The sequence below is a fragment of the Phoenix dactylifera genome, chromosome 7 (genome assembly GCF_051530095.1).
Source record: "Phoenix dactylifera cultivar Ajwa chromosome 7, Ajwa_hap1_PhDact_Kaust_v1.1, whole genome shotgun sequence".
NCBI classification, from domain to species: Eukaryota; Viridiplantae; Streptophyta; class Magnoliopsida; order Arecales; family Arecaceae; genus Phoenix; species Phoenix dactylifera.
In genome coordinates, this window is record NC_143196.1 from 4,799,864 (window position 1) to 4,825,454 (window position 25,591).

Consider the following 25,591-nt stretch of genomic DNA (forward strand, 5'->3'; position numbering starts at 1 on the left):
GCCCAAGTAGCTCGGCCTGTTAACAGCTCTAAGGAATAAAACTTTTTTTCTCTTGTGGATTGATGTTCCTAATTCAACTATGCTTCGTTAGTTGGTGCTAATGTTATGGGCTGTGCTTACATAAAAAGGATGTAATCTGAGGTTTTTTTTATATGAATAGAAAAAAAAGAGTGGGATCCGTTTCTCTCCAGAGGAGAGATATCTAGCTCTTTATTTTAAAATCAATAATGAAACATCAAAATTGAAAATCCATACTCCATATTGTTGATCATTATTTATACCATCAAAGAAACCCAAAAATCAAAAATTATATATTTCAATAATCTCTAATCCATGCAGTTTGTTAACACAAAACAGATGGTACGACAAAATGCATGGCAAATTGTTTAAATTGAGAATCTATTTCATTGATCTTGATTCATCACATATTAAAATGGATTGGTGCTGTACCTATTGTGCGAAAGAAATATTCATCCTGGGATCGCACAACAATTGCTCTAAGATCCGTGTAGATGGACGGATAAAAGAGTTTAGCATGCTTTGAGATTTGTGTTGAGTATGATCTAATGGTCAGCATCATGAAAGAAAAACAACCACCCCTTCGCACGAAAAGTATGCCCCGAACCTTATTAAAATTAGATTTTATCTATTAGATTAAGCACGACATGGTTCTAACTTTTTTTTTTTTTTTTATCATGTAGAGTGCAGACTAAATATTACCAAATCATATTTTTTTTGAATTTCGAGATATTTTTATTGAATTAGTTAAATATTTAATTTAAATATGTTATTATTGTTTTTGAAATTAAATAAAATGGGTATTTTTCTAGCAAACCGATACTGATGCGGAAAATACTGGCTCTGGCTCATCCCAGCAAGTGCAACCGGGTTAACGGGTCTGGCTGGACCATATGAACACAAACTTATCCTGTATAAGCCACACGACAAGTTGCGGTGTCCCACGATCGGAAGGCAGAGGAATTCTCGTGCGTTTCTTCTACGCGATTTCTTCCCGATATCTGGTCGCCGGTCGTCGGGCAAATCACCCGCAGAATATCGGAGTCTTAGCGAGAGGCGAAGGAAAAGGGGCAAAAAGAGAGCGGAACGAAAGATGCAGATATTCGTGAAGACGCTGACGGGGAAGACGATAACGCTCGAGATCGAGAGCAGCGACACCATCGACAATGTCAAAGCCAAGATCCAGGTCTCCCTTTTTTTCTAATCCCATCTACCCCGTTGGATTTTATGCTTCTTGTGTCGATTTCTTTGCTTTATTTTTCTTTTGTTCTGGATTTTTGGTAATCTTGGAGTTTGGAATCAAGGTTCCTACTCGCATTTCGTTGTCTGAAGTAACGAAATCTAGAGTTCGCTGCTATTAGGTTTTTCTCCTCCTCTCCCTGAGATGTTTAATGTTGTTGTTGATTTTTTTTCCTATTTATTGTAAAGTAAATGCCTGAAGATGTTTCATATTTGTAACTCTAATTGGGTGCGTCCATTTTTTATTTTAATTTCATTTTTGAACCTGTTCTTCCCTTTCTGTGCTCTACTATTGTTTGGATACGGTGATTACAACACGGAGAGTCCATAGTTTCTAGTGTTTCGGAATCTTTTCAATCATTGTTTTTGTTCAGCAGAATATGCTAAAATTATTTATTTTACTGACTGAATTTTCTTTCTCTTCTCCTATTACTCCGTTGATTGCTGATTCTGGATTTTGTGCGGAAGCGATCCTTTACTACAGCTGATATAATCAGGAAGATCCCGATGCATTTGAAAGTGGCAATAATCCCGCATAGAAGAGGAAAAGGACTTTAGTGTGCTTATATTCTCATGAGCCCATCCACCTGCTGGATTAAGTTTTTGGTTTGGATTTTAGCATGGTATTAGTGCCCATGATCCTTTTTGCCTGCCGATCCTCCATCAGTCACACTTGCAATCAACAGGTCTCACCCCTCTTTCAGGAGAGAAGTTGTCGAGGGAGTGGTAATAATCCTACATCGAATAGGGAAAGGACTTTAGTGGTGCTTATATACTCATGGGCCATCCACCAATTAGCTTAATTTTTTAGGTTGGACTTTCACAGCCCTCACAACCTCTTGGGGTGAAGAGTCGGTGCCTCATGGTTGGTAACATCCTTCCTTTATTTCTTAGTTCTAGTGATACAGTACTTTGTGGTTGGTACTTGGTAGCATTTTTCCTTTCCCGTATTGTTAGTTCTGGTGGGGCACTTGGAGTGAGTTATAGTTTTCCAGCATTTTGGTCCACTGGCCATACCATAGGATGTGGTTTATCATCATGTCTTGCCTGATCATAGCATAAGTGGTTGTTTATCATTATGTCTTGCTTGGTCATACCATAGAAGGTGGTTTAAATGGGAAGAGTATATGAGAACTTATGTGGGTATGTGTCTAGTCCCACAATAGTTATGCATTGTATAGATCTAGGTACTTATACAGATTTAAGAAATCCAAATTAATACTTTTTGGGTAGCCTTTTTGGATGAGTTCTTGGGTTGTTACAAATGATATAAGAGAATATTAGTTCCAAGACCCATGTGGATAAGGCGATGATACAGTACAAGCCCTTTTGGATCTAACCACAGGGCAATCATAGTGTTTTTTTTTTTGAATTTGCTTGGGTTTGGATCCTTAGTCTAGTGAGGATGTTAGAGTTTAAATGGTGGGGAGTATGTGAGAGTGTATGCATGCATGTGTTTAGTCCCACATTGATTGAGCACTAAGAAGATTTTAGATACTTATACAAGATCAAGCAACCAAATAAAAGCTTCCAACTAGACTTTTCGGACCAAGGGACATTAAAGCACCAGGCCCTTTGAGGCTGATTTGATTGGATTTGGACTCTTGGCTTGACGGCGATGTTAGAGTTTAATTAGAAGTGTGAGGATCCATGTGGATGTTTATTTATTCCCATGTTGGTTACACACTAGACAAACCCTGGGTATATATACAAGGTCAAGGAACTTAAGAAATACTTTCTGGTCATATAGTAGGAAGGCCATCATCATGTCTTGCTTGGTCATACCATAGGGGATGGTTATTATATCATGTCTTGCTTTTATTGGTCATATAGAAGAAAGGTCATCATGTCTTGCTTTATTTGTCTTATAATAGGAAGGCCATACATCATTATCATGCATCCCTATCGTTTTTAGACATGGTGCCCGACTCTAAGTTGTGGTTGAAGATTTGATATTCATATCTAGCACTTGATGTAGACTCTGAACCCTTTAATTAGTTTTTTCAATTTGTTAGTTTGATTTCTAAATAGAATCTTTGTAATATCATCCTTGTTAAATGGGCATGAGAGAGATAGGCAAGAAAAATTGTAAAGTTCACAATGGTTAACTACTTACGTCGTACATGAGGGGATTCATCATTTAGGATGGATGATGATTCATAAAACTTTGATAGATTTGGAGTGCAAGAATTAGTTGCATCCAAGATAATAATATCAAAAGTGAGCTTTTGTTCTTTTCAAAATTTGGTCAATATTGTAGGCTTAAAATAACTTTGAAAAATGTTTTTTTTGGAATCCTTAAGCTACTTGGGAAGTTTGGATGAGAAACATGGATTTTGGAATTTGGAAGACCGTAACAAATAATATCTTTTAATACTTTTTTAGTAAAATATGCAGACATACACGCTCATATACATATCGGTTAAAATTGTTTGTATATGTGTGTCCCCATATCTCCTTTTTTTCATCTTGCTGAGTCAAATGCTTGGGCACTTGTCTGCATCCAATTCTTGTGTCCTTATCCATTGACCACTATTTATATGCAGAAAGTTGATACTTAATTACTTTTGTTATATAATCACAATTAATGTCTTTGATTCAAATAATGGAATTCAAGGATACCCATATACGTGTTTATAATTGGTCAAGTATGTTGGAAATGAGAGAAAATTTTTCAGAGAAGAATGCTAGGTACAATGGAGGAGCATGAAAGATGGGGGGCATGCTTGATTGACGTATTAGACATAAGGGGTGTGTGCATGGGTATTTTTAGGAGGGGCGGTTCACTTGAAACTGTTATGAGGAGTTTGTCGGGGTTGTTTTGTGCTTGGTATATAGACAGGAAGCTCATGTAGCATCCAGTTTAATGTAATTTATCCATTTTTTTTAACAAGGAGGCTGATTTCTTGGTCATCTGAATGGATCAAGCTTTAGAATGAAATAAACAAAGGCAGTGAACCTGCAGAGAAAGTTAAGTGAATTTATCAATCATCTCATCATATGTAAAAATATGGATAAGTAAACTTTTGATAGGCAAACTCCCCTTACGTCTCTCTTGACATTTTTGAAAGAGAAATTTGTAAAAAGGTGCACTAATTACAAAAATGTATTGTTTTTTTATTTTCAGATCCTTTTTGATGAGAAAGTTTCCATCCTAGGTAAATATCTAGAAATCTGTCATACACACAAAGATGTACTTGTTTCTATAGTAAAATAGTCTTCCTTCTCTTCTCCTCCTCGCCCTCCAAGATTTCTACCATCCAATGTTTCTCCCAGTTTTTTGTTTTCAAACTATTAAAGCAACACATCTAGATGACACAAACCTGGATATCTTTGATGTTCTATTTCTCCACCCAGTTTGGGAAGACAATGGAGATTGACACTATTAAGTATTCAGTTAATCCTTGTTCAACTGTGAATCTTGTCTGATTGTTGGTTGTAACTTATAGTGAGATATTTCTGGATGATTTATTTTATAAAATTTAAGTTATTGTAAATTTAGCTTTTTGTCATGCACATATAGTCAGTCAATATCAGCTCTTTTGTTCTTTTTAACCTTCATTTAAAAATGCATTGTTTAAATGAAAAGAACAATGTACTTCCACCGGGACATTTCTTTGATACATGGCTCTTTTTCTTCTTTAGATGTTTTAAAATATTTTAGGCAGCAGATGTATGGCCAAGGGGCTGCTAATGCCTAGACACTAGGTGAGCCCTGAGGTCAGGCAGCCCAACAAATATAAAGTCAAAAAAGTAAAAGGAGAAAAAAATAGTTAATCCAAAATATGAACTTAAAATAGAAAATAAGATGTACAAAGTCAATGGGAAGAATCAATAGGCAATATTCAATGATAATTCATAAGTTGATTTCATCCTCCATGCTCATGCATAATACAAAAAAATTAAGCGAGTACCTAGGTGGCCATTGCAGGTATCTTGTGAAAACATTCTTTTCTTTTTTGCTACAGAATTCTATCGTTGAGACTTGTGAGTGATCATCTGTTGCACCTTATTCCACTCAAATTGTAGGGGTTACTGGAAGATAATTTTAATGGAGATAGACTGCATATAGGTCTTGAATTTGAATAATAACCACCTCACAAGAAACACTACATGATGATGACCTGTGGCAAGCATAAATATTTGCTATGTTTTTATTGCAGTAGCATATACTAAAACCTTGGATTAAACTAGAGATTACTATAGAGAACTTTTTATTTTTATTCTCAGCTAATGTCTTAAATTCTGGGGTTCACCATGCTATCAGCTTTGTCTTTCATATATCTGATTGGGTTTGCAGAACAAAATCCACTGCAATTGGTATGTGCAGAAAGAGGGCCACTCTTCCCCCTTTTTCCAGAAACAGTTTCTTTTGGATGCTGGACTTTACTGAACTATTATGCCCCTATCATCTGATGACTTGTGAACATTTATCTTACATACATGTAATGGATGCACATGTAATACAAGGCACTTCTCAAGAATGTTCTTATATATAGTTATTGGGCATAGATATAGCGGTCTATCAAAATTTAAAATTGACTGTTTCTGCCAAAAAAAAAAATGGCCTTTTCTGTAAGGTCAACAATTAAGTTGATCTGTTCTGCAAAATTCTCAATATCTTATTACTATTAGACAGAGAAAATTGATTGAGAAAGAATTTCTTTTACTAAAGTGGTAAGATAAAGTAAAAAAAATTAGAAGTGTACAGCGACGGCAATGAAAGACAAAGACATATTATATAGTAGTGAGCTTCGCTAATATGCTGACTTATAGAATCATCTGGGACTTGTAAAATGCGCACCCGGACATGTCTAGTGATAGTGTGGCTCTTTTAAAGGACCTTCCTTTGAGTTTCACCTAAAATGCAATAGGACTTCTCTTGTTAGTTTACCATTTTTATAACAATATGGTAGTTCCTATTTATCATCTGAAGGTCCACACAGTTAGTGGCAGGAGTATTATCACAAGGCAAATTTTTTTTACTTTTGAATAAAAATGAACAAGGTTGATCATGTTCTTATAAGTGATGACTTTGAAAGTAATAAAGGTATATAATTTTTCTTTTGTATCATTTGAAATGTGTAATTTGTTGATTTGCAGGACAAGGAGGGGATACCCCCAGATCAGCAAAGGCTGATTTTTGCTGGGAAACAGTTGGAAGATGGTCGAACTCTAGCTGATTACAATATTCAAAAAGAGTCGACTCTTCACCTGGTTTTGAGGCTTAGGGGTGGAACAATGATTAAGGTGAAGACCCTTACTGGAAAAGAAATTGAAATTGACATTGAACCCACTGACACCATTGATAGGATCAAAGAAAGGGTTGAGGAGAAAGAAGGCATTCCACCTGTCCAACAAAGGTACCCTTTTTTAATACCTGTAATTGATATTTTATTATGAAAGTACTCTCTGATTGATCTTCCGCCCTCCCGCTTTCTTCATTTCCTTATATTTTGATGGGTCTCGGTTAAGTAGCTATTAGTGTGTGCATATCAGTTTCCCTGCATCAGAAATTTTATCCTAATTTGCAGTAACTTTACATTCAATTGACATTTATTATGACCGAGTGGTTTTACTGGGCAGTTCATTTATACCTGGTGGTTTCTATTTAACCGAGCCTCTTTGTCAAGATTCTCTTACTTCATGAAGCACTTGTAAATTTTACTAGGCAAGAAATATCCATCTTTGTTTTCATAATAATTTGTTTTCTTTCCTCCACTAGTACATTTCTGATGTTGTTTATTGTTGTTGTCATATGCATTATTGTAAATGGACCATGTCAATTGTATATCAAGAACAAGTCACTTGGGTGGCCAGAAGGAGAAAAACTGCTTTGCTTCAACTTCGCTATGCTGTAAATGTCTTGGTTATGAATATCAATTTGTGTTACTTTAGATTGATCTTTGATATTGACACCTGCGGTTGGAAGTTGCCCTTCTTAGGATTTCTTGGTGATTAAGGATTCATAAAGCAGGCACACGATAGTTGGAAAATGCTTGATGGTTATGGTTTTGTATGGATAGCTTTCGCTTATATATCGTTCCTGAAACCACTTCAAAAGATAAGTTGTAAGTATGATTACAAACATCAACTGCTTTATGGATTTGTAGGATATAGACCTCCAAAACATATGATTTTTGATTTCTAGGCATTTTTAGAGGTGTAGATAAATGTGAACAATGTAAATCCTTAATTTGGATCGCTCATAGTTGCTTTTGAAATTGTTAAATCTTTTAATTGACATTTATTTTGTGGTTCAGCTGTTTGCAGTTTGATCGGAAAATCTATAGTTGGATGGTAGTGGCCAGGATTTTGTTTTGCAAACTCTACTGGAAGTCTTATCCATGTGAAGCTCTTAATCTCTTGATCCATGTGGTGTGCACCAAGGGACGACAGAAAATGTCCCAGTTCATACTCTTTTCATTATGAGGATGCCATGATGGCTTGGTCTTCTTCTTTTTATACAAAGGATTATGATGGCTAGATCTCTCTTTTAGGACCCAGTTCCTAAACAGTCATTTTTCTTAGCCGACCAAGATTACTTGTGGGTCATTGCCGTCTGCCACCAAAATACTGTTTTTAAACCTTTCTTTTCAGATGGCGGAGATGGATGGCAAATATGGTTGAAAGGTATGAGAAGGTATAGTGAACTCTCTCATAGGAGCTATTTTTGTTTGAGGGAAGTGAGTAATGGTGATCATGGATTGGTATATGGCGAGGATCGCTATGTCCACTTTAGAAAACACTCAGGTGTGCTTGTGGTTAGATAAAAAGAAAAGTACTGTTTTGTCATTGGATCCCAGAATAGCAACCAAATATAAAAAGATGCGATGGATATTCCTTGATTTTATGCCTTTAAAGCTTGGCAAGATGTCAAACAAAGTTATGTTTTGTTGTGGTTTCAGAAAAACAGGCCCAATGCTTCCTTTGGATAAATAAATTGCTGCTAAATTACTATGTTGTATGTGTGTTACTCTTCTAGTAGTTTTGAGACTCTGATGTTGAACCCCTCAGGGCGGCATATCACCAGTTTATTAGCTGTATCTGGTGGAACCTTTTTTTTCAGGCATGCATTTTTACTCAGTTCAGGAGCGGCCTAATGCATTTGGGGTTCTAAGGCGAACTCACTAAGAGAGGCTTTTTTCTTTCTATTTTGTCTTTGAGGCCTTTTCTGTAGTAGGCTGGCTTAAGACGAACTCACTAAGAAGGGTCTTTTTCCTTTCTGTTTTGTCTTTGAGGCCTTTCTTGCGGTAAGCCTTTTTTGGGCCGGAGCCTTAGGCGCCTAAGGGTTGAGCCGGCCCTGACTCAGTTACAAGCTCCGCAGCTAATAGCTTTCGTTTTATTTATTGATTCTTGTGCAGGCTGATATATGCAGGCAAGCAACTAGCTGATGACAAAACTGCGAAGGACTACAACATTGAGGGTGGTTCTGTCCTCCATCTCGTTCTTGCTCTAAGGGGTGGTAGCTCGTAGTGCTGGCTTCTGTGAAAACCATTTAGTAAGAAGCCAATAATTCCCATATGTTTTGATGAACTCTTTTTGCAAGAGATTCTTGAGACTAAATATGCAATGCTTTCTGTCAAAAGGCACTAGTTATTGCAAATGGTTGCTTGAAATAACAAGGAGAACGCTTCAATTGTACTCATTATAGTTCATGGTTGACTGTGCTACTGCCTTTTCATCGAAATATAACATGTTTGGTCCACTTTGTGATATGATTTGTGGGTTAGTCTTAACTGTTGAAAAGGAAAGGCCTGTTTGGAAGCCAGAATAAACCAATTCCTGGAATATATCTATATATGTTTATGGGAGAGGATAAGCTATCAAGGGAGGAGTTTAATCCTTTCTGAAAATCCAATCCCAAAGAAAGAATAAAGATAGGGTAAATCACCACCAGGGAGGAACTTAGTATCCCATTTTTCACAGGCTGACTAGTCTTGCTACTTTTCTTCTTGCCTTCAACCATTTTTGGATATTATTCATGGATAAATTATCCCTCCATGCAAACAGGCTCAGGATTTGTTATACTTCAATTCAGGAGCATGGAACTTTATGTGGTTGTTATAGTGACAGAAACTATATCATTGCATTCCTTTCGGCTGGCCAAAGGGAAACGGATGTTAGTAGGAGGGAGGCTTCTCTTGCCGCTACCGTACTCATTTATCATTGCTGCCTGCTGCAACCGTCCACTGTGGCTGCTGCCTGCCGCTCCAAAACCTGGTGAAGAGGACTGGATGACCTGCTTTTGTGTAGAGAAAGAGCCTATTTAATTTTTTTGAAAATAAAAAAATAAAAGAATTATCTTGATGCAACCAAATACAGTGACCTTCACCTACGTCATTCTTGATTTTGGAGTTATCACCCTATACTAAAAGCCCCCTTATAGTCATCATTTTTCTTTATTTCTGGTGTATGGCATCATGAATGGAGATGATTCCATCAATTTAATTGGGGAAGATCATAGTGATCTTATTTGTGTCTGCTAAACAACTTGCCATCCTAAGCTCTCCTACGAATAAGAGTAATTTTGGAAGAAATTTTTTTCAATATGGGCTTGAGTCAGCCAAGCACTGGCTTGCATTGCTGGTCGACTAATGGACTTAGATGGAAGTACAACATTGCAGACACAAAAAGGGGGCCTGTTGGTCCTTTTTTTTTTATATTTTTTTTAAAAATGTAACACGGAATTCAACTGTGCCTTGCTAAAGTACTCTAATTCTCCGTCCCCACCCTTCGGCGTGGTTCCCTGCGGTTTCCGCATACCGCAGTAGTAACCATTGTTGCATTTCAATCGTCCCCTTTCTTCCATTAAATATTATCTATTTTTATATTTTATATTTATTATAATATAATTATTGCACTGCCAACTAATTATTTAAAATAAAATAGAAGATTCAAATTAGCAAAAAAAAATTATACCTTCGCATATAAGAGAAATAAAAAAATTTTACTACTATTTTTTAAAAATAAATTTTCACTCTTCTACTCTCAACCTATTTTTTTTTCTTCCATCCAATCCTTCGGTCTCATTTCTCTGACCTATTGCCGAATTAATATTCTTATTTTCTCTCTCTTCTTTGTTTTTAACCATATTGCCTATCTCATCCCTGCTTTTCATTTCTCACCATTAGCACAATCGATGACCAGCATTGTAAAAAAAAATATAAACCAAATAAAAATTTTATTATCATAAATAAAAAAAAAGAAATAAAATTTCCACTTTTATATATTTTTTAAAAAATAAATAGGATGCCAATGCATCCTAACATGCTTAATTAAATCTTTTTAAAGAAAAAGGGGGCTATGTGTAAGCGGATGAGATCGAGAAGGTGCAAATATAACTTTTCGTTTAAATTATTACGTTTTTTTCTTTTCTTTTACTTTTCCCTCCTTCGACTCGTCGAGACCGGCCTCCTCCTCCGCGGCGTTAGCCTTGTGTTCTTGGAGCTTTCTTTTCCTCGTTTTCTTCTCTTACGACAAGAAAGCCGAACGCGCAAGGGAGAGATCGATCGATCTATCGATCGACGATGGGCGGAGGCAACGCTCAGAAGTCCAAGATGGCGCGGGAGAAGAACATGGACAAGAATAAGGCCTCCAAGGGTTAGTTTCCAAAATGCTCCTTCTCTCTCTGTGTCATTCTCCTAGTCTCGGTCTAGATCTCGTTGAAATCCTGAACGGCTTTTTCTTTCATTCTTTGATCCGTTAATTTATTTCCATATTTGTTGTGCAGGGAGCCAGCTGGAATCCAACAAGAAAGCCATGACCATCCAGGTTCTAATCGTTTTGCCTTTCTTTCTTTCTAATCCTTCTTCAATTTCCTTTACAGAAATTTATATTAAGGGTTTTAGGCTTGGGAATTTTAGGAATTCTCATCGCTTGGCCTCTATCGGAAGACAAATTCTTGGATAGAGCATGAGAGAGATATATGTTATGAAATTGCACGCAATCTTTCCAAAAATTAGGTGTTAATTTTTATTCTTTCTGATGTCAACCAAGGATAGACCGGAAATGGAAACTATCATGCATTGGAAGGTTGTTTTTACCTGTTTTTCCCCCTCTGTGAAATCTGAATCTTACTCATCTTTTGATTTGTTATGCCTGATCTACATTGATGAACGGTTCCCTAAAAACTTAAGCTCTTGGTCTCATGCAGTTAATTAGCATGGTAAGGTCTCCGGTTCATATTTCCTCCAACTTAATTGATTATTTAATTAATACAGTTCTTATCCCAACTCATTTGATGTCGTCTCATTTATCCCTCCATGTGCATGGTCTAGGCTTCACGGGAGGAGTATTTGAGCCTAAGATACATTGTTATCTAAAATCTTAGGCTATTAGGCCAACTGGTTAGGTAACAGATTGAGCAGAAGAGTAGGAGCTTCTTGTCTCAAAGTCTTTGTAGATGGTAAGGGACTCCCTTGGTTTTGGAGCAATGTATAATAAATCAAACCATTATTATGCTTTATGATTGGAATTTATTGTGACGAGATGGGAATATATTCTTGTACTCATGCAAAATAACTAGAGGATGTTTGACGTACCTGCAGCGCAATCATCATTACCTTTTCTTTTGAGCTATTGTGTGTTTTAGCCCATTTGGGTAGGTTATCTTTTTAAGATTGAGTTACTGATTGCTTTCATGTTTCTGATCTTGTAATTCTTGAGTGTTAGTTTCGCCAACTTATCCAACCATATGTTGAGTGAACATCTGAATTGAGATTTCATTGGTGAGATAGCTATTCGTCTTCCAAGGTCAATGGTGCCAGTTTGAGTCCCAGGGAAGCCACTTGTGCAAAAAAGAGGCTAAAGGTTAGGTTTGTAGCCCGGTCAGTCCCTCTTAGAATGCTGCATTGCAAGGACCATAACTGGTTAATAGCCTTTTTTAGATAGTTGTGAGCAAGGTACACCATACCGGCCCGAATCAGGTAGTACAGGGTATACTATACCATATCGGTTCGGTACTGATACCCGGTACAGGTGGCATACTGACATTCGGTATACCAAAAAAATTTTATACCGTACCATACTGACACTATGCTAGTGTAGTACTAGTACGGGGTTCGGTATTGAGATGGCGAACCTTGGCTACGAGTATCTCTGCTAATCAATTTACGCACTCTAAGATGGGGTTTTCGACTATGAGTGGTATGAGTGGGGATTATGGAGCATTTTCTTGCTCTTCATGATTAACATGCTAGGTGGTGATAGGTTTCGAGTGTTTTAATGCATAAACAATGAATGCTGTTTTAAAAGTCAACAACTTTGTTCTTGTTACTTTTATCCTCTTTTCTTTGGTAATATTTATAATGGTTTCCCTGTATTTTATGTTGACCTGAATGCCTGTTGAATGCAGTGCAAGGTGTGTATGCAGGCATTCATGTGTACCACATCGGAAGTTAAGTGCAGAGAGCATGCTGAAGCAAAACATCCAAAGTCAGATCTGTACCACTGTTTCCCCCACCTCAGAAAATAGAGGTAAAATAGAATGGAAGCATATCCTTGAATCAAATTAAATTTTATAGGGATTTGCCTGGATAAGCCCTCTAACTGGATGAAATATGTTGAACACTCTATCTGTCAAGACCATACAATTTGTCTTGTGTCGCTGTGCTTTATATTATATGACAGTGGACATGGTTTCTATGTGTAGACCCTTTTGCTGCTTTGGTTTTTCCTGCTGTATCTATATCACAATTTTAAATAACCTTGGTGGATTCATCTGATACTTGATTTCAAGATGAAGCAGAGTAGCAAGGCAACCATGCATTTTATATTCTTTAACACAAAAAATCATTCTTTAACCTGTTAAATGATTCTAAGGTTATCCTTGTCCACATAATAATATAGTCACCATAAGTTGATGCATTGATGCCTGCTGTAGATGGAGAGCAACCACCTGTTGCAATGTATTTTCTTTTTCTTTTTCTTCTTCTGAGTTTAGGAGGGGCTAATCCCCACCTGCTACCCTATACCCACCCCACCTCTTGAGGGTTGGCTCTAACTGTAATTGAACCCTCGTCCCCTGCTCAAGTGGCAAGGGGTGATACCATCCATGCAACTGCTCGGTGGTATCAATGCTTGTTTCCTGCTTGATATTCTTAGTTCGGAACTGTTGAGATTTAGAGGTTTAAGTTTTGGAAATTGAGCTTATTCTGCCTGATGCTTTAGTTGATCAAACTTTTTGAAATTGTTAGTCCCTGTAGTCACTCTCTTAATCACAAACCATATTTGTAGGATATCAAGTGTCATAATCTTCTGTTGCCTATGCTGTTTATTGTTCTTTATTGCATAGAATACAATCAGCATTATTTCATACTCTGTGATATATTTGTTTTTAAGAGTGATTGATCCTCTCAGTAAAACACTAAAATCTAATCATACCATTTGGTTAATAAAAGGTGAATCAACAATGAGTCTTGTTTGTGAGTGTGGTAAAATTTATGTACCATGAGTTGAACCTTGAAGCCCTATTTAGATTCTTTCTTTTTATGTTGTTCGTATATGTCTCCATTTATGGCTTTTCTTTTCTCTTTGGAGAGAGGGGGAGAGGAGTGGAATATGGTGCATAGTTTATATATACATGTTAATATAGCTATAATATTCATATTAAAACTGTTACTAGACACTAGAGCAGACAAGCACCTATAATATTGATAGATTATTGATCAATCTAACCATATATTGATTAATCAAAACTGAGATGACTTAAAAAAGTGACCACTGTATTTATATTTTCCAGCATTCTTTAATGAAATTGCCTTCTTGCTGAGTTTGTACATGTTAATTGTCACGACCTGGATCCATGACATGGCCGTGCTATTGCAGACTGCCGCCCACAATAGCACGAAGCCTCATAACCACATAACAGGATAGTCAAACTGGTCAACTTTTATATACAATATTTTCAATATAACTTACTGGGTAGTACAAAGTATAGGGCTTCTAAAACAGTTTATGTACACAAAATGTATGTTTTACCCAAAAGAAAACCCTGATGCAAAAAGTCTCTTGCTGCTAACCCTGGCGGTGGTCTGAAAGAAAAAATATAAATAAACTGGTATGAGCTACACGGCTCAGTAAGTAATTATGCATAATCTTACCGGATCAAATATAATACTAAACATTTTTAAGTAGGATTTGAGAAGCTAACATGTGCATCAAATAACAATTTTTCATAATAAAATATCCATACTTAGCTGGTAAATCAGTGTATGTGCCAACATATCTTTTCATGAGAATGCATCGTAAAACTTTATGCCGGTAATTCAGGTTTAAAATCTACACTCTCAGATTTTTAGCTACGGCCGTACTTAACTCCCATGGCAAAGATTGTTATGCCTAGTTATTCTTACCCACTGGCGGGGGCCCATATGCTAAGTTATTCTTACCCACTGGCGGGGCCATCCATAGGATCTGAGAGACTATAAGTAGTACTTTTCACAAATTATACTCATAAGTAGAGTGAAAACTCATTAATAGCATCTTAAACAACTAATCTTATGTTCATGCCACAAATACTATTTTTAATGTAATCATAACATCACAATTCATGTAGTGCATAATTTAGAATGCATAAATAATACTTTATAATTTCTATAAACAAAACATTTTCATGATCTATAAAACAATAAGATTAGGGCAGATTACTTATACTTTAATTTTTTCAGAAATCCCTTTAAACTTGCTTATTGGCTCTTTGATCACCTATCATGTCAAAGAGGACATTTATTTAGTAAGTATACTTATCTATTTAATTCCCCTAATTTCATAATTAATCTAGTCATTAAGACCCTACCCAGGGGTTTTGCTTGAATTCGAGTCGTATGGGGAACTTAGATTGAAATCCTCTTAAAATTTCTGGCTTGTTGGACTTTTAGGAATATGTGGAGAGATTAGGATGCACTTAAGAATGATATTGCGCTAACATGTGATTTATGGTTCTCCCATACCATTATACAAAAGGATGGAGAGATGATAATCTCAAATAAGAAACTGAATATGTTGTATAAAGTATACTAATTTTAATTTCTGCAAGATTATAATGAGGTTTCTATTCCAAGCTATGCGGTTAGATTTCTACATTTCCCAGATGATTGATTGCTAACAGAACAGGGATGATGAAATAAGGATTTCTAACTCATTGTCTCTAATTTCAGTTGCATGGGTATGCATTGGTTCTTTCCGTTTATTTGTTTATGATGAACACTAATTTCTGCGGGACAGTGCACTAAGAGTAAATTCTTATGTGGATTTCCTTTTAGATTGGACACTGATGTTTCTATGTGGACCAAAGCTTGGCGGGAAGATAGCTCTTTATTTGGCTACAGACCTATTTGATATGGAGCAACATACAAGAACAATAGAAGACAGATGAACCTTAAGATGTTTTTGGTCCAAATGTGATTAACATGAAATCCAGATAAAGGAATAACTATAAAAAAAAAACATTTTGGCATGTACATCTATTTCATTTCTTTCAAGGTTTGATTGTTCAGTTGCAGTGAAATCTTTAGAAAAGCATACACTTCCCCATTCTTCCATGACTTAAAGATGAGGTCTTGTGCTTGCCAAAGTGCCGTGAATCTGAGTATACTTCTTATGGTAAGCTACCAAAGTGCTGGCCTTCATGCCATCAGGTAGAGATCCGATACGGAATCTGAACTCAACAAAGGTTTAGTGCTTCTGAGAGAGCTCAGTAATTCTTTTCACTGTATTATGATTTACAATATCTTTACCTTTATTTCGTTTGTGTTTTCCAAGCAATTATTTGACTGCAGTTGATATATGATGAATCCACCAATTCAGGTTGCTCAGGGTTAGAAAGTAAATGAATTGGTAATCTTCAGAGTTTGGGATACTGAATTAATTGACTGCAGTTGATATATGATGAATTTACCAATGCTGGTTGCTAAGGATTAGAAAGTAAATGAATTGGTAACTTTCACAGTTTGGGTTACTGAATTCATACTTACTGCTGGCAGTGGAACTCAGCCTCCTAATCTGCTTGGAATTTAGCCATTTCTTTTCCCAGTTGTGGCTCTTTTCTGCGCTTTTGCTGTTACCCGTAAAATGAGAGCTGTTCCTCTTGGTCGTAGGACAAGCCGGTCGGTACCAAAGCAACAGCATGCTGCAGGAGAGCGTGGGTCAGGTAAGGTGGGCCCTCCATTCTGGTCCTCTCGCATAGAGTTGGGCAACGGGCCGTGCCGGGCCGGCCCGGCCCAGGCCCACCGGGCTCGAGGATTAAACGGGCCGTGCCTGGCCCGGCCCGCTTATGAAGCGGGCCGTGCCAGGCACGGCCCGTCCAGCACGGAACGCCAGCCCGGCCCGGCCCCAGGCCCGTCTATTGGCGGGCCGGGCCGGGCACGGCACGCCATGGGCCGTGCCAGGCACGGCCCGTAACGGGCGCAAACGGGCCGTGCCAGGCACGGCCCGCAACGGCTCCAAACCACACAGGCTCGCGATTGGGGTCGGGAGGGGAGAAGAGGGATTGGGGGGCGGAGAAGGGGACGAGGGGGGTGGAGGTGGAAAGGACGGAAGAGGGGGAGGAGAGGAGACCGTGAAGGGCGATGTTCCGGACGACGGCAGCGAGGAGGAGGAGATAGCTCTGGGCGGCGTGGGTGCGCTCGGCCTGGGCGAGCACCCAGAGGTGTCCGGCGACGTCGGAGAGGAGGAGGGGATTGGCACGCTCGAGCTCGCGGAGGGACTCGCAGGCGAGGGCGCGGGAGAGGCGGTCGGGGCCGTGGTTGGGGCGGTTGGCGACGGCGAGGAGGACCTCGGTGAGGGACTCGAGGTGGGAGGCGGCGGAGGGGGGGAGGGGAGAGGGGAGGGCGGCGACGGCGACGGCGGTGGCGGAGAGGATGGCCTGGTCGAGGACGGCGGCGGCGTCGGGGGATGGGGATTGGAGGAGGGCGCGGAGGGCGTCAAGGAGTGGGGGGAGGGCCGCGGCGGGGGACGGGAGGGGGAGGGGGGGGAACGAGTCCTCGAGGAAGATGAGGAGGTGGGGCTTGAGGGCGGAGGGGAAGTCGCGGCGGAGGAGGGCGTGGAGGGCGAGATCGAGGAGGGGGAGGGAGAGCCACCGTGCGAAGCGGCCATGGACGCCGGACTGGAAGTCGTCGATGAGGGTCTCCCAGTCCTGTGGGGAGAGCTGCAGCGGCGGCGGCGCCCCCGCTGGCGGGTGCCGGCCGGAGGCCTGCTTCTCCATCGGGTTCGGAAACACTAATAACCCTGACCGTAGATTCGGGAGGACGGAGGGTTCCTCATGGATTCCGGTATGATAGACTGGGGGAAGAGGAGATGGGTGAGGGTTTGAGGCGTTATTCCGGTATGATAGTTGGGCCGTGCCGTGCTTGGCCCGCGGGCCTAGAGCGGGCCGTGCCGGGCTTGGCCCGCGGGCCAGTACCCTGTGACCCAGCACGGCCCTCTCAAATGGGCCGTGCCAGGCACGGCCCGGCACTGTAGCTAGCGGGCCGTGCCTGGCACGGCCCGCTTCGTGCCGGGCCGTGCCGGGCCGTGGGCGGCCCGGCCCAGTGCCCAACTCTACTCTCGCATGTGAATCTAATTGCCTCCAACCTGAATGAACATTAACTCTAAACTTCGCACATCGAACCAAAGGACGTGAAAAGTCCTCGTCTCATTACTGTTTATAGATTTCTTGCGAAATAATTAGCAGGGGTAGATGCGGAGCTCCATCTGCTTTTATTGGACTGGAGTGAAAGGTGGTATATAAACCAAGCTTAGTAGTAACATTTCCGCTGAAAGATGCTCTTTTGCCGGTATATGTCTAGTTATAAATATAATGGATAATGACTCCGCGTACTTCTTTTTCTTGTTTCTTTTTTTTTTCTTTTTATTTTATTTTATTTATCTATTTATTTAAACTTTTTTTTATTGAGAAGAAGAACCAAAGAGCTCTAGCTAATTTAAATCAAGCCAGATATCAACCTCCTTCTGAAGGGATTAAAATTAGTAGTGGCAATGCTTAACTGTTTGATTTGCATAATTTTTTTCAATTTATTATAGCTTAGATTAAATTATTTATTTAATAAAATAGTCAAATTTAAATTTAAATTTTTGATCGCCGGATAGCTTAGATAATGACTCCAAAATACTTCTTCTTCTTTCTTTTCTTTTCCTTACTTTTCTTTTCTTTTGTTTTATTTATTTATTTATTTGAGAAGAAGAACCAAAGTGCTCTAGCTAATTTAAATCAATTCAGATATCAACCTACTTCTGAGGGGATTAAAATTAGCTATTTTAATTTATTATAGCTTAGATTAGATTATCTATTTAATAAAATAGCTAAATTTGAATTTAAATTTTTGATCATCGGATTTGGATTGATAGATATTTTTTTTTCCCATCATGTATCGGTCCGGATCGTATTTTGTGCGATCGTACTGCCACTCTTAATTAAAACTCTAAAAAGTTAATGATCTCCATGGCTTGATTGAAGGATAGGGAGTGAACCTATTGCTCGTTCAAAGCTCAACAAATGATCTCCACCGTCGAATGAGAAGACACGCTCCCTCCTAACGCCTAATTTTGCACCACCTCCGGTTTTTCTGTCACGTGCGGCCCTAGCATTTGGGTTTCAGAGTTACGGGCTGCCCACCAGCCTGCCCGCTTCCGTGATACGAAACACAGCATGACGCATGCATGCGACGACGGCGACGGACTTGCCGACTATTCGCCCCACGACGAGACTCGAGGGTCGGGAAGACCTACCAACTCCTCCCCTTCTCTCTCCTTCCACTTTTGTTTTGAAATCCTGCCCCGCGGGGCCCACCAACGCGCAAAGCCAAGCCCCACGCCCACGCGCATGGCGTGCCACTTGCGCTCTCTCTCTCTCTCTCTTTATGTTTCCGTCCTTTGACTGCTGACTTCCATGATGTCTCGCGTTGACTGCTGGTAGTGCCTTCCACCTTCCCCATCCCTCCCTTCCTTCCCCCACTTCCATTTCCCCCATTTCAAAAGCATCCACATCTCTCTCTCTCTCTCTCTCTCTCTCATGGCGTCCCGGCTCCGCTTCGTCTCCTTCCTTCTTCTCCTTGCTGTGTATCCTGCCATCTCCACCAACTCCGAAGGTACTCCACTTCTCCTCTCATCTCTTTCTCTTTCTAATTTAATGGATTCTACCACCCTGCCTTTCTTCCGACCAGGAAGCGAGAAACTTGACTCTGTTTGATCTTTGATCTTCTCCTAGTACTGATTAGTTAATGACAAACAGGGGAGGCGCTGCATGCGCTGAGGGCGAGGCTCTCCGACCCGACCAACGTGCTCCAGAGCTGGGACCCCACCCTCGTCAACCCTTGCACTTGGTTCCATGTCACCTGCGACGATCGCAACCGCGTCATCCGCCTGTCCGCCCCTTACTTCCCCCCTTCCTCTTGCCTCCAAGTAATTCCTTCGTTGTTTACCTAAAAACGACGCCTTTTTTCTTTTGGTTTTCAGGGATTTGGGCAATTCCAACATCTCTGGTCCTCTGGGTCCCGAGCTCGGCCGCCTCCAGCACCTTCAGTATCTGTGAGCACTTCTACGTCTTAATCTTTGCTTCCTTGGATGCATGTTTTTGGTTCGAAGATGGGATTTTTGTTGATGGTTGGTGTTGGATTTGGCTCGGTGAATACAGGGAGCTTTACAGGAACAACTTCGAGGGGAAGATCCCTGAAGAATTGGGCAATTTGAAGAGCCTCATCAGCATGGATATGTACGGAAACCGATTGCAGGGAGAAATCCCCAAGTCTTTGGCCAAGTTGAAAGCGCTCCGATTCCTGTAAGATTGACAATTTCCTGGTGGTCATAGAAAAGTTTTTTTTAATTTTTTTTTCTAATGTTATAATTGAAGATTTGGTCTGAAAGTTTCACCTTTAATTTTTGTGGAAATGGTTGATACAGGCGTCTGAACAACAACAAGCTTTCGGGATCCATCCCAAGAGAGCTTGCCACTCTCTCGAACCTAAAAGTCTTGTAAGAAGAACTAACTAGGAAACCATTTTTGTAGCTTCTTTGCATGACTTTATGATTCAGTGTTGAATTGGTGCTTTTGATATCTGCAGTGATGTTTCCAACAATGATCTTTGTGGAACCATTCCGGTCGATGGCCCGTTCACCAATTTCCCCTTCCAAAGGTAATGATGGAAAAACCCATCTTTAATATGATATAGAACTATTTAACTTCTAATTTAGACTTTTCAAATCACCCACAAAATACTTTGACTTTAGATGTTTGTATTATTGATCTTTCTTGAATATGATGAAAGCAGAATGTAGAGTGATCAAGGGCATATTAAGAGTATAGGATACCAACTGGCTGAGTTGGTAAAGTCACCATATATGTATATATGGTGGTCCTCTATTCTCCCATGCGTCTAATGTCTATTAAGTGTTCATGCATATGAAGTCTTATTTGCGGATGCATCTAATTAGACTCTAGGACCCCCAGGGCTAGATAAAATCTAACTGTGGTGAGAAGATATGATCATTAGTTTTCTCTGCGTGTCTCAGCAAACTCAATTGCTTGAGCTCAGGTGAGCGAAAAATCAAATGGCAGGACTCCTGTAGCTAAATCAGGGTGAACCATCAGTATGACTTGTGGAGTTGGAGTTATATTTGAATGATGTAAGTTGGTCCGGTAAAGAATTGGAGCAGGTTCTTGGAGATCATGGAAGTAATATATAATCTGGTCGAGCTGCAGGTTCTGATGTGGATGCATAGACGTAGTTACATCCATGAAACTATGATATCTTATTTGTTTTATTTTTGGTTACGGACTGGAGAGGAGACTGACTAACAGGAAGAAATTCCTGTTTTCATGTGAGCAAAAATTTCTTCCATCAAGATTTTTCATGTCAGGAAATAAACTTGTCCTATGGAGAAGAGTAATTTGGAGAATAACTAGTTACAAAGGGGATAACTTAAGAAGAAAATAGCAAGAGGTAGCCCTTGAATCTAGCCGGCGATAGTAATTGGTGTGTATTAAAGAAGGCATTTCAAATAACAAAGATAGCATATTTAATGAGAACTTATGATGCATAAAAGGTATGGATATTTATCTTAGATAACTTTTGGATACCATCATTAGTTGAACACTTCATGATTAACAGTCAAGAGCTCAGTCAAATCTTCAAGGTAAGCTTCAAGACTTTATTCAGTGAGCCAATAGGAAGCTGAATCTATGGGGTTAGAGCACCAAGATAAGAATATAATCGAAGCTGCACATTTCTTTATCCCATAGGTATGCTTCAAAACTTAAATGCACTAACTAATTTTTACCAGTTAATAAACATATAGGTTTGAAATGGTGAATACATGCAAAGAAACTTAATAACAAAGCAGAAGAAAATTGATTAACATCCTAAGATCTTCTTTATTCTGAATTTTCATTCACTGCAATCTTGATCATTAATCAGTCACCCTATAAAGCATCATGATCACTTGAAAGAAAGTGAACTCTTTGAAAACATGAAGTTTGTAATAGGCAATTTCCGAAGTTGGCTTTTACAATGGATCAAATCTTTGCCTTTCACCCCCTTTTCCAGAACCTTGGGAGGTCGCTACATAACTGCATGTCTTAGACTGCATGGTGAATATGGTAGGTCTCTCTGCTCACCAATTGACCTTATAGTGTTCATGACAAGCACATCTTTTATCAAAGTTCTGGGAACCATGTGCCAATGCAAAAGAGGGTAGAATGTTATTTTTTGACAATAATGCCTTGATCCTCAAAGTTATGAGGGGGGATGAAGCTTGTTAAAAAGGCTAATCAACTGTTTTTCATCTAGCACATGAACAGCATCTCCAACGACTCCAAATCACCTTATAGATCAGAAGCTATGGTCCTTAGGTGGTTTCATGTGAGATTTCATTGCTCAGTTATTGTTGAAGGGGCATCAGTTGCTGAAAAATTATTACAAATGTCTCATGAAACCATTTTATTTAGATCTGAGTTGCAAGATCATCTTTAGGTTATAATTGATGCATGTATTTTCAGGATAATGTTGTTGTATTGTTGTTAATACCTGTGGTCAAATCTTGGTGCAAAGAAGTCGTCCATTTGTTTGATGGCTAAAATTTGGTTGATGTTAACATGTTGAATCAACTATCCTGCCTCTCACCTTGTTTAAGAGCAAGCATATGTGGTTTCTTGCTTGTAAGAGTGCAAGGCCATCTCTTTTGCATCCATGGTTTGTGAACCAACGAATGCCAACCTGACATTTACAACAATGCGGGGCTTGAACATCTCATGCAAGTGTTGGTGTATCGCCTGCATGATGTATGGTCATGATGTCATGTGAGCCTGCCTAGAGATAATTCACCAACTTCTATCTTTAACAAAGAGAAACCATTATATACTAAAGACTGTCACTCTGTGGAAAGCTTCCATTCCAATGTGATGTAATGGAAGCATCTCAAGTTGTGCATATGAACTTGTAATGTGGATCACGAATTTGTGTACATAAACATTTACACTGTAGTGCTGTGAATTTTATTCAATTTTCCTGTAAACATGTACAATTTCTTGTTTATATGAGACTGCAGAATATACATTCGCTATCTAGGCTATCAGAAAGTTCAGTAGCTTGGATGACCGTAAATGAATGATATAATTTTATTACCTTAATATGCTAACTCTTTACTCTTCTTGCTATATGGAGGCATCAAAGTTCTTATTACTAAATCATAGTCTTAGCAATATCTGAATGTTTGCCTCTCTCTTTCCTTTTGGCATTTCAGTTTTGAAAACAACAGCAGACTTAATGGGCCGGAGCTGCAAGGACTAGTCCCTTATGATTTTGGATGTTGAACATTACACGATCTACTACCCCTGGAGAGGGAAGCTATTGTAGAAAAGTATAGAAAGCCGGAAGGCAGGTGGAGCTATATTTATGATGTTACCTACAACAGCATCAATGAACACTCAAAGATGATGCTAAGATTGATAAGTTTATATTATGCTGAATTGCACTCTTTCATATCCTTACGATTCTCTTTCTTTCCATTGCTTTTCGAAAAAATATTTAAGCTCTCGCTAGTCTTGAAACAGTAATTAGAAACTATGAGTTAGTGTTGTAAGTGGGGTTCCTGTTTGTCAGTGTTTCCCTGCAAACCAAATTGAACCTTAAACAGGCCCGAAGTTTTGTCCCAACAGTCAAGCCTGGCACTAACCATCAGAAGCCTCCGAAAATTGAACCATGTTGTATCAACATATTCGCGGAACTATGGAAGATAAGCGCATACTATGTTTCTTGGCAGGTCGATCATTTAAACTTAGTCAACTGTTTCAACATATATTCTGAATTTGGATATATAATCTTATTTGGAGATATAATCTTTCCATTCCAATCAGAAAATTTAACTTAAAAATCATAGAAAATTAGATTTTGTGAATTCTTGATCCGATTATAATATACTCTTAGGCATTTGCTTATTGGTTGATGGAATCATGGCCATTGATTCATTGCGAGAATGAAACAACAAAGTACCAATAGTAGGAAACTCCGCACAGCTTTAAACACTCACATACCCTACCACCTTCCTCTCGTCTTACGAAGATGCATTCAGGGCTGGTGCAAGTTTCAGAAGCTTCTTCTCACTACATCCTCCATGCGTCCTTGAATGCAGTAGTAGCTAAATCCGAATTTACTCCTGGGAAAACCCATGCACTCCTGCATCTCACCCTTTTCTCCATGATGGTTTGATCCATCGACTGGGACTCTAGTCATCTTTTTCTTCAGGTTAGATATTTCATGAGGGTGAATGGTCCCCCTGCTTCAGGGGTTTTGGTCAGAGTACTTTTAGACAAGCTTGCAATGAGTCTGTTCCCATGGTAAACTTAGATGGATCATTAACTAAATCTAAAGATCAACGATGGAGTAGCTCAATCTTGCCGACTAGGTGGATGCTCAACCTTTTCATGTACAAGGTTTGATAGACAAATTCTTCTTTGAAAATGGTCATCCATCCTGATAATTTCAGTTGGCTTGTGCAAAGGGTGCGAACAACAAATCAATCATAACAAGAGTAGTGCATAGCCAATGCTTACCTTCCCCAACAAAGTTGAAAACAAGCTTCTATCTGTGGTTGAGCTTCAAATCAACAGAAAAACCATCTTCCTCTGCCCCCTTTTCTCTGTTCTGCTTTTATTTTTCACTCTATTTGAGCTTCAAATCAACAGAAAAACTATCTTTCCTCTGCCCCCCTTTTCTCTGTTCTGCTTTTAGTTTTCACTCCATGCACTGTCAACTAGATGGCATGGGCTTTTGCCGAAGATTATCAACTGCAAGAAGTTCAAATTTATGGCACAAGGCATGCACCAAACGCTGCAGATTAATTTCCATGGTCAACAAGAACTGGCAAGGATAATTGGAACAGAGCAAAAATGACAGCCATAGATCCGGTTGCACTACTCTCTAATCACCAATGGAGGATTATTGTCGACATAGTATGTTGATCAAAGTTGCCACTGCCTAAGGAACTTGTGATTACCACCAAGACACCATACTCGTGCTCGAAAGAGATTGCTTGCCTATAGGTCCAATCTCTCTAGGCCAAGGTATATACCCTACCTAGGAGCTTGCGTGCCTAGGTAATTGCAAGGAAGAGATTTTATGGAACTACAACTACTTGCATGCAGTGACTAAATTCTTAGATTTATAGTCTTCTTATAGGCTTACGAGATCCTAATCAATCTTACCCATTAGATTTGATATACATGAAGGTGCTGCTATTGGATTTGATCGCCTTTCAAACAAGATTCACTGTACTGATACGTACCGCACAATACTGAGTATACCTACTATACTGCCACCAAACGTATTGAGACAGAAACTTTGTTTTTAATTGTTTATAGAGTTAATCTTAGCCTTCAGATAAGTAAGAAAAATTTTCGGCCATTAGAATTTACATGGCCTACTTTAAAATGGTTCGATGAGACTAATAAACCAAGTCCAATTAACTCTTATCCATTGATCCTCTAACCTAACTTATTGACAATGAGATAAAAAAAAGGTTTATGAGTTTGAAAATGTAATGTATTAGATCCATTCAATTCTTGTCGAAACGTTGTCTTATTAATTGTTACATGAGCAACTCGTTTAAATTTTCTCTGAACAAGCTCCTCTCCCATCTTGATGGGGATATTGATGCAAAGGTGCCTTCATGCACATATATTTGTGGATCTAAAAACCAACATAAACAAAGAAATTATGGCAAGGTTTTAGGGGGAATGATCTGGTATTGGTTTCACTCACCCTATAAGCTCGAACCAGTTCGAAATTTGGCATTGGAGGCTCCCATAATATGCACAGAAAAATAATTCTCTTGCCATGGGGCA

At 39.2% G+C, this 25,591-nt stretch overlaps 3 protein-coding genes across 9 annotated transcripts; all 3 read left to right on the plus strand.

Annotated features, from left to right (window-relative positions):
- The first annotated feature begins 880 nt into the window (after positions 1-880).
- LOC103705271 (ubiquitin-NEDD8-like protein RUB2) lies at positions 881-8,975 on the plus strand. Of its 4 annotated transcripts, none has more exons than XR_015967237.1 (4): positions 881-1,204; positions 6,361-6,620; positions 7,521-7,890; positions 8,622-8,975. XR_015967237.1 is itself a non-coding variant. In XM_008788929.4 (3 exons), exons 1-3 carry the CDS (start codon positions 1,112-1,114, stop codon positions 8,731-8,733), a joined length of 465 nt encoding a protein of 154 aa, XP_008787151.3. In that variant the 5' UTR covers positions 881-1,111; the 3' UTR covers positions 8,734-8,975. The 4 variants fall into 4 exon arrangements, 2 of the variants coding, with proteins under 2 accessions (XP_008787151.3, XP_088557185.1); XR_015967239.1 differs by lacking the exon at positions 8,622-8,975 and adding an exon at positions 6,844-7,328 and having other exon boundaries at positions 7,521-7,658; XM_008788929.4 differs by lacking the exon at positions 7,521-7,890.
- A 975-nt stretch (positions 8,976-9,950) lies between these two features.
- Positions 9,951-19,007, plus strand: LOC120111080 (uncharacterized protein At2g23090-like). Of its 4 annotated transcripts, none has more exons than XM_088701060.2 (4): positions 9,951-10,860; positions 10,991-11,031; positions 12,614-12,735; positions 18,713-19,007. In XM_088701060.2, the coding sequence occupies exons 1-3, from the start codon at positions 10,788-10,790 to the stop codon at positions 12,731-12,733; spliced, it is 234 nt and encodes a 77-aa protein (XP_088557186.1). In that variant the 5' UTR covers positions 9,951-10,787; the 3' UTR covers positions 12,734-12,735; positions 18,713-19,007. The 4 variants fall into 4 exon arrangements, with proteins under 4 accessions (XP_088557186.1, XP_088557187.1, XP_038983398.1 ...); XM_088701061.2 differs by having other exon boundaries at positions 18,718-19,007; XM_039127470.3 differs by lacking the exon at positions 18,713-19,007 and adding an exon at positions 16,356-16,467.
- Positions 19,008-19,149: 142 nt separating this feature from the next.
- On the plus strand, positions 19,150-23,233 carry LOC103705272 (leucine-rich repeat protein 2-like). The gene is made up of 7 exons (XM_039127758.2): positions 19,150-19,343; positions 19,487-19,619; positions 19,711-19,782; positions 19,889-20,032; positions 20,155-20,226; positions 20,316-20,387; positions 22,993-23,233. Exons 1-7 carry the CDS (start codon positions 19,268-19,270, stop codon positions 23,060-23,062), a joined length of 639 nt encoding a protein of 212 aa, XP_038983686.2. The 5' UTR covers positions 19,150-19,267; the 3' UTR covers positions 23,063-23,233.
- The last annotated feature ends 2,358 nt before the right edge of the window (positions 23,234-25,591 follow it).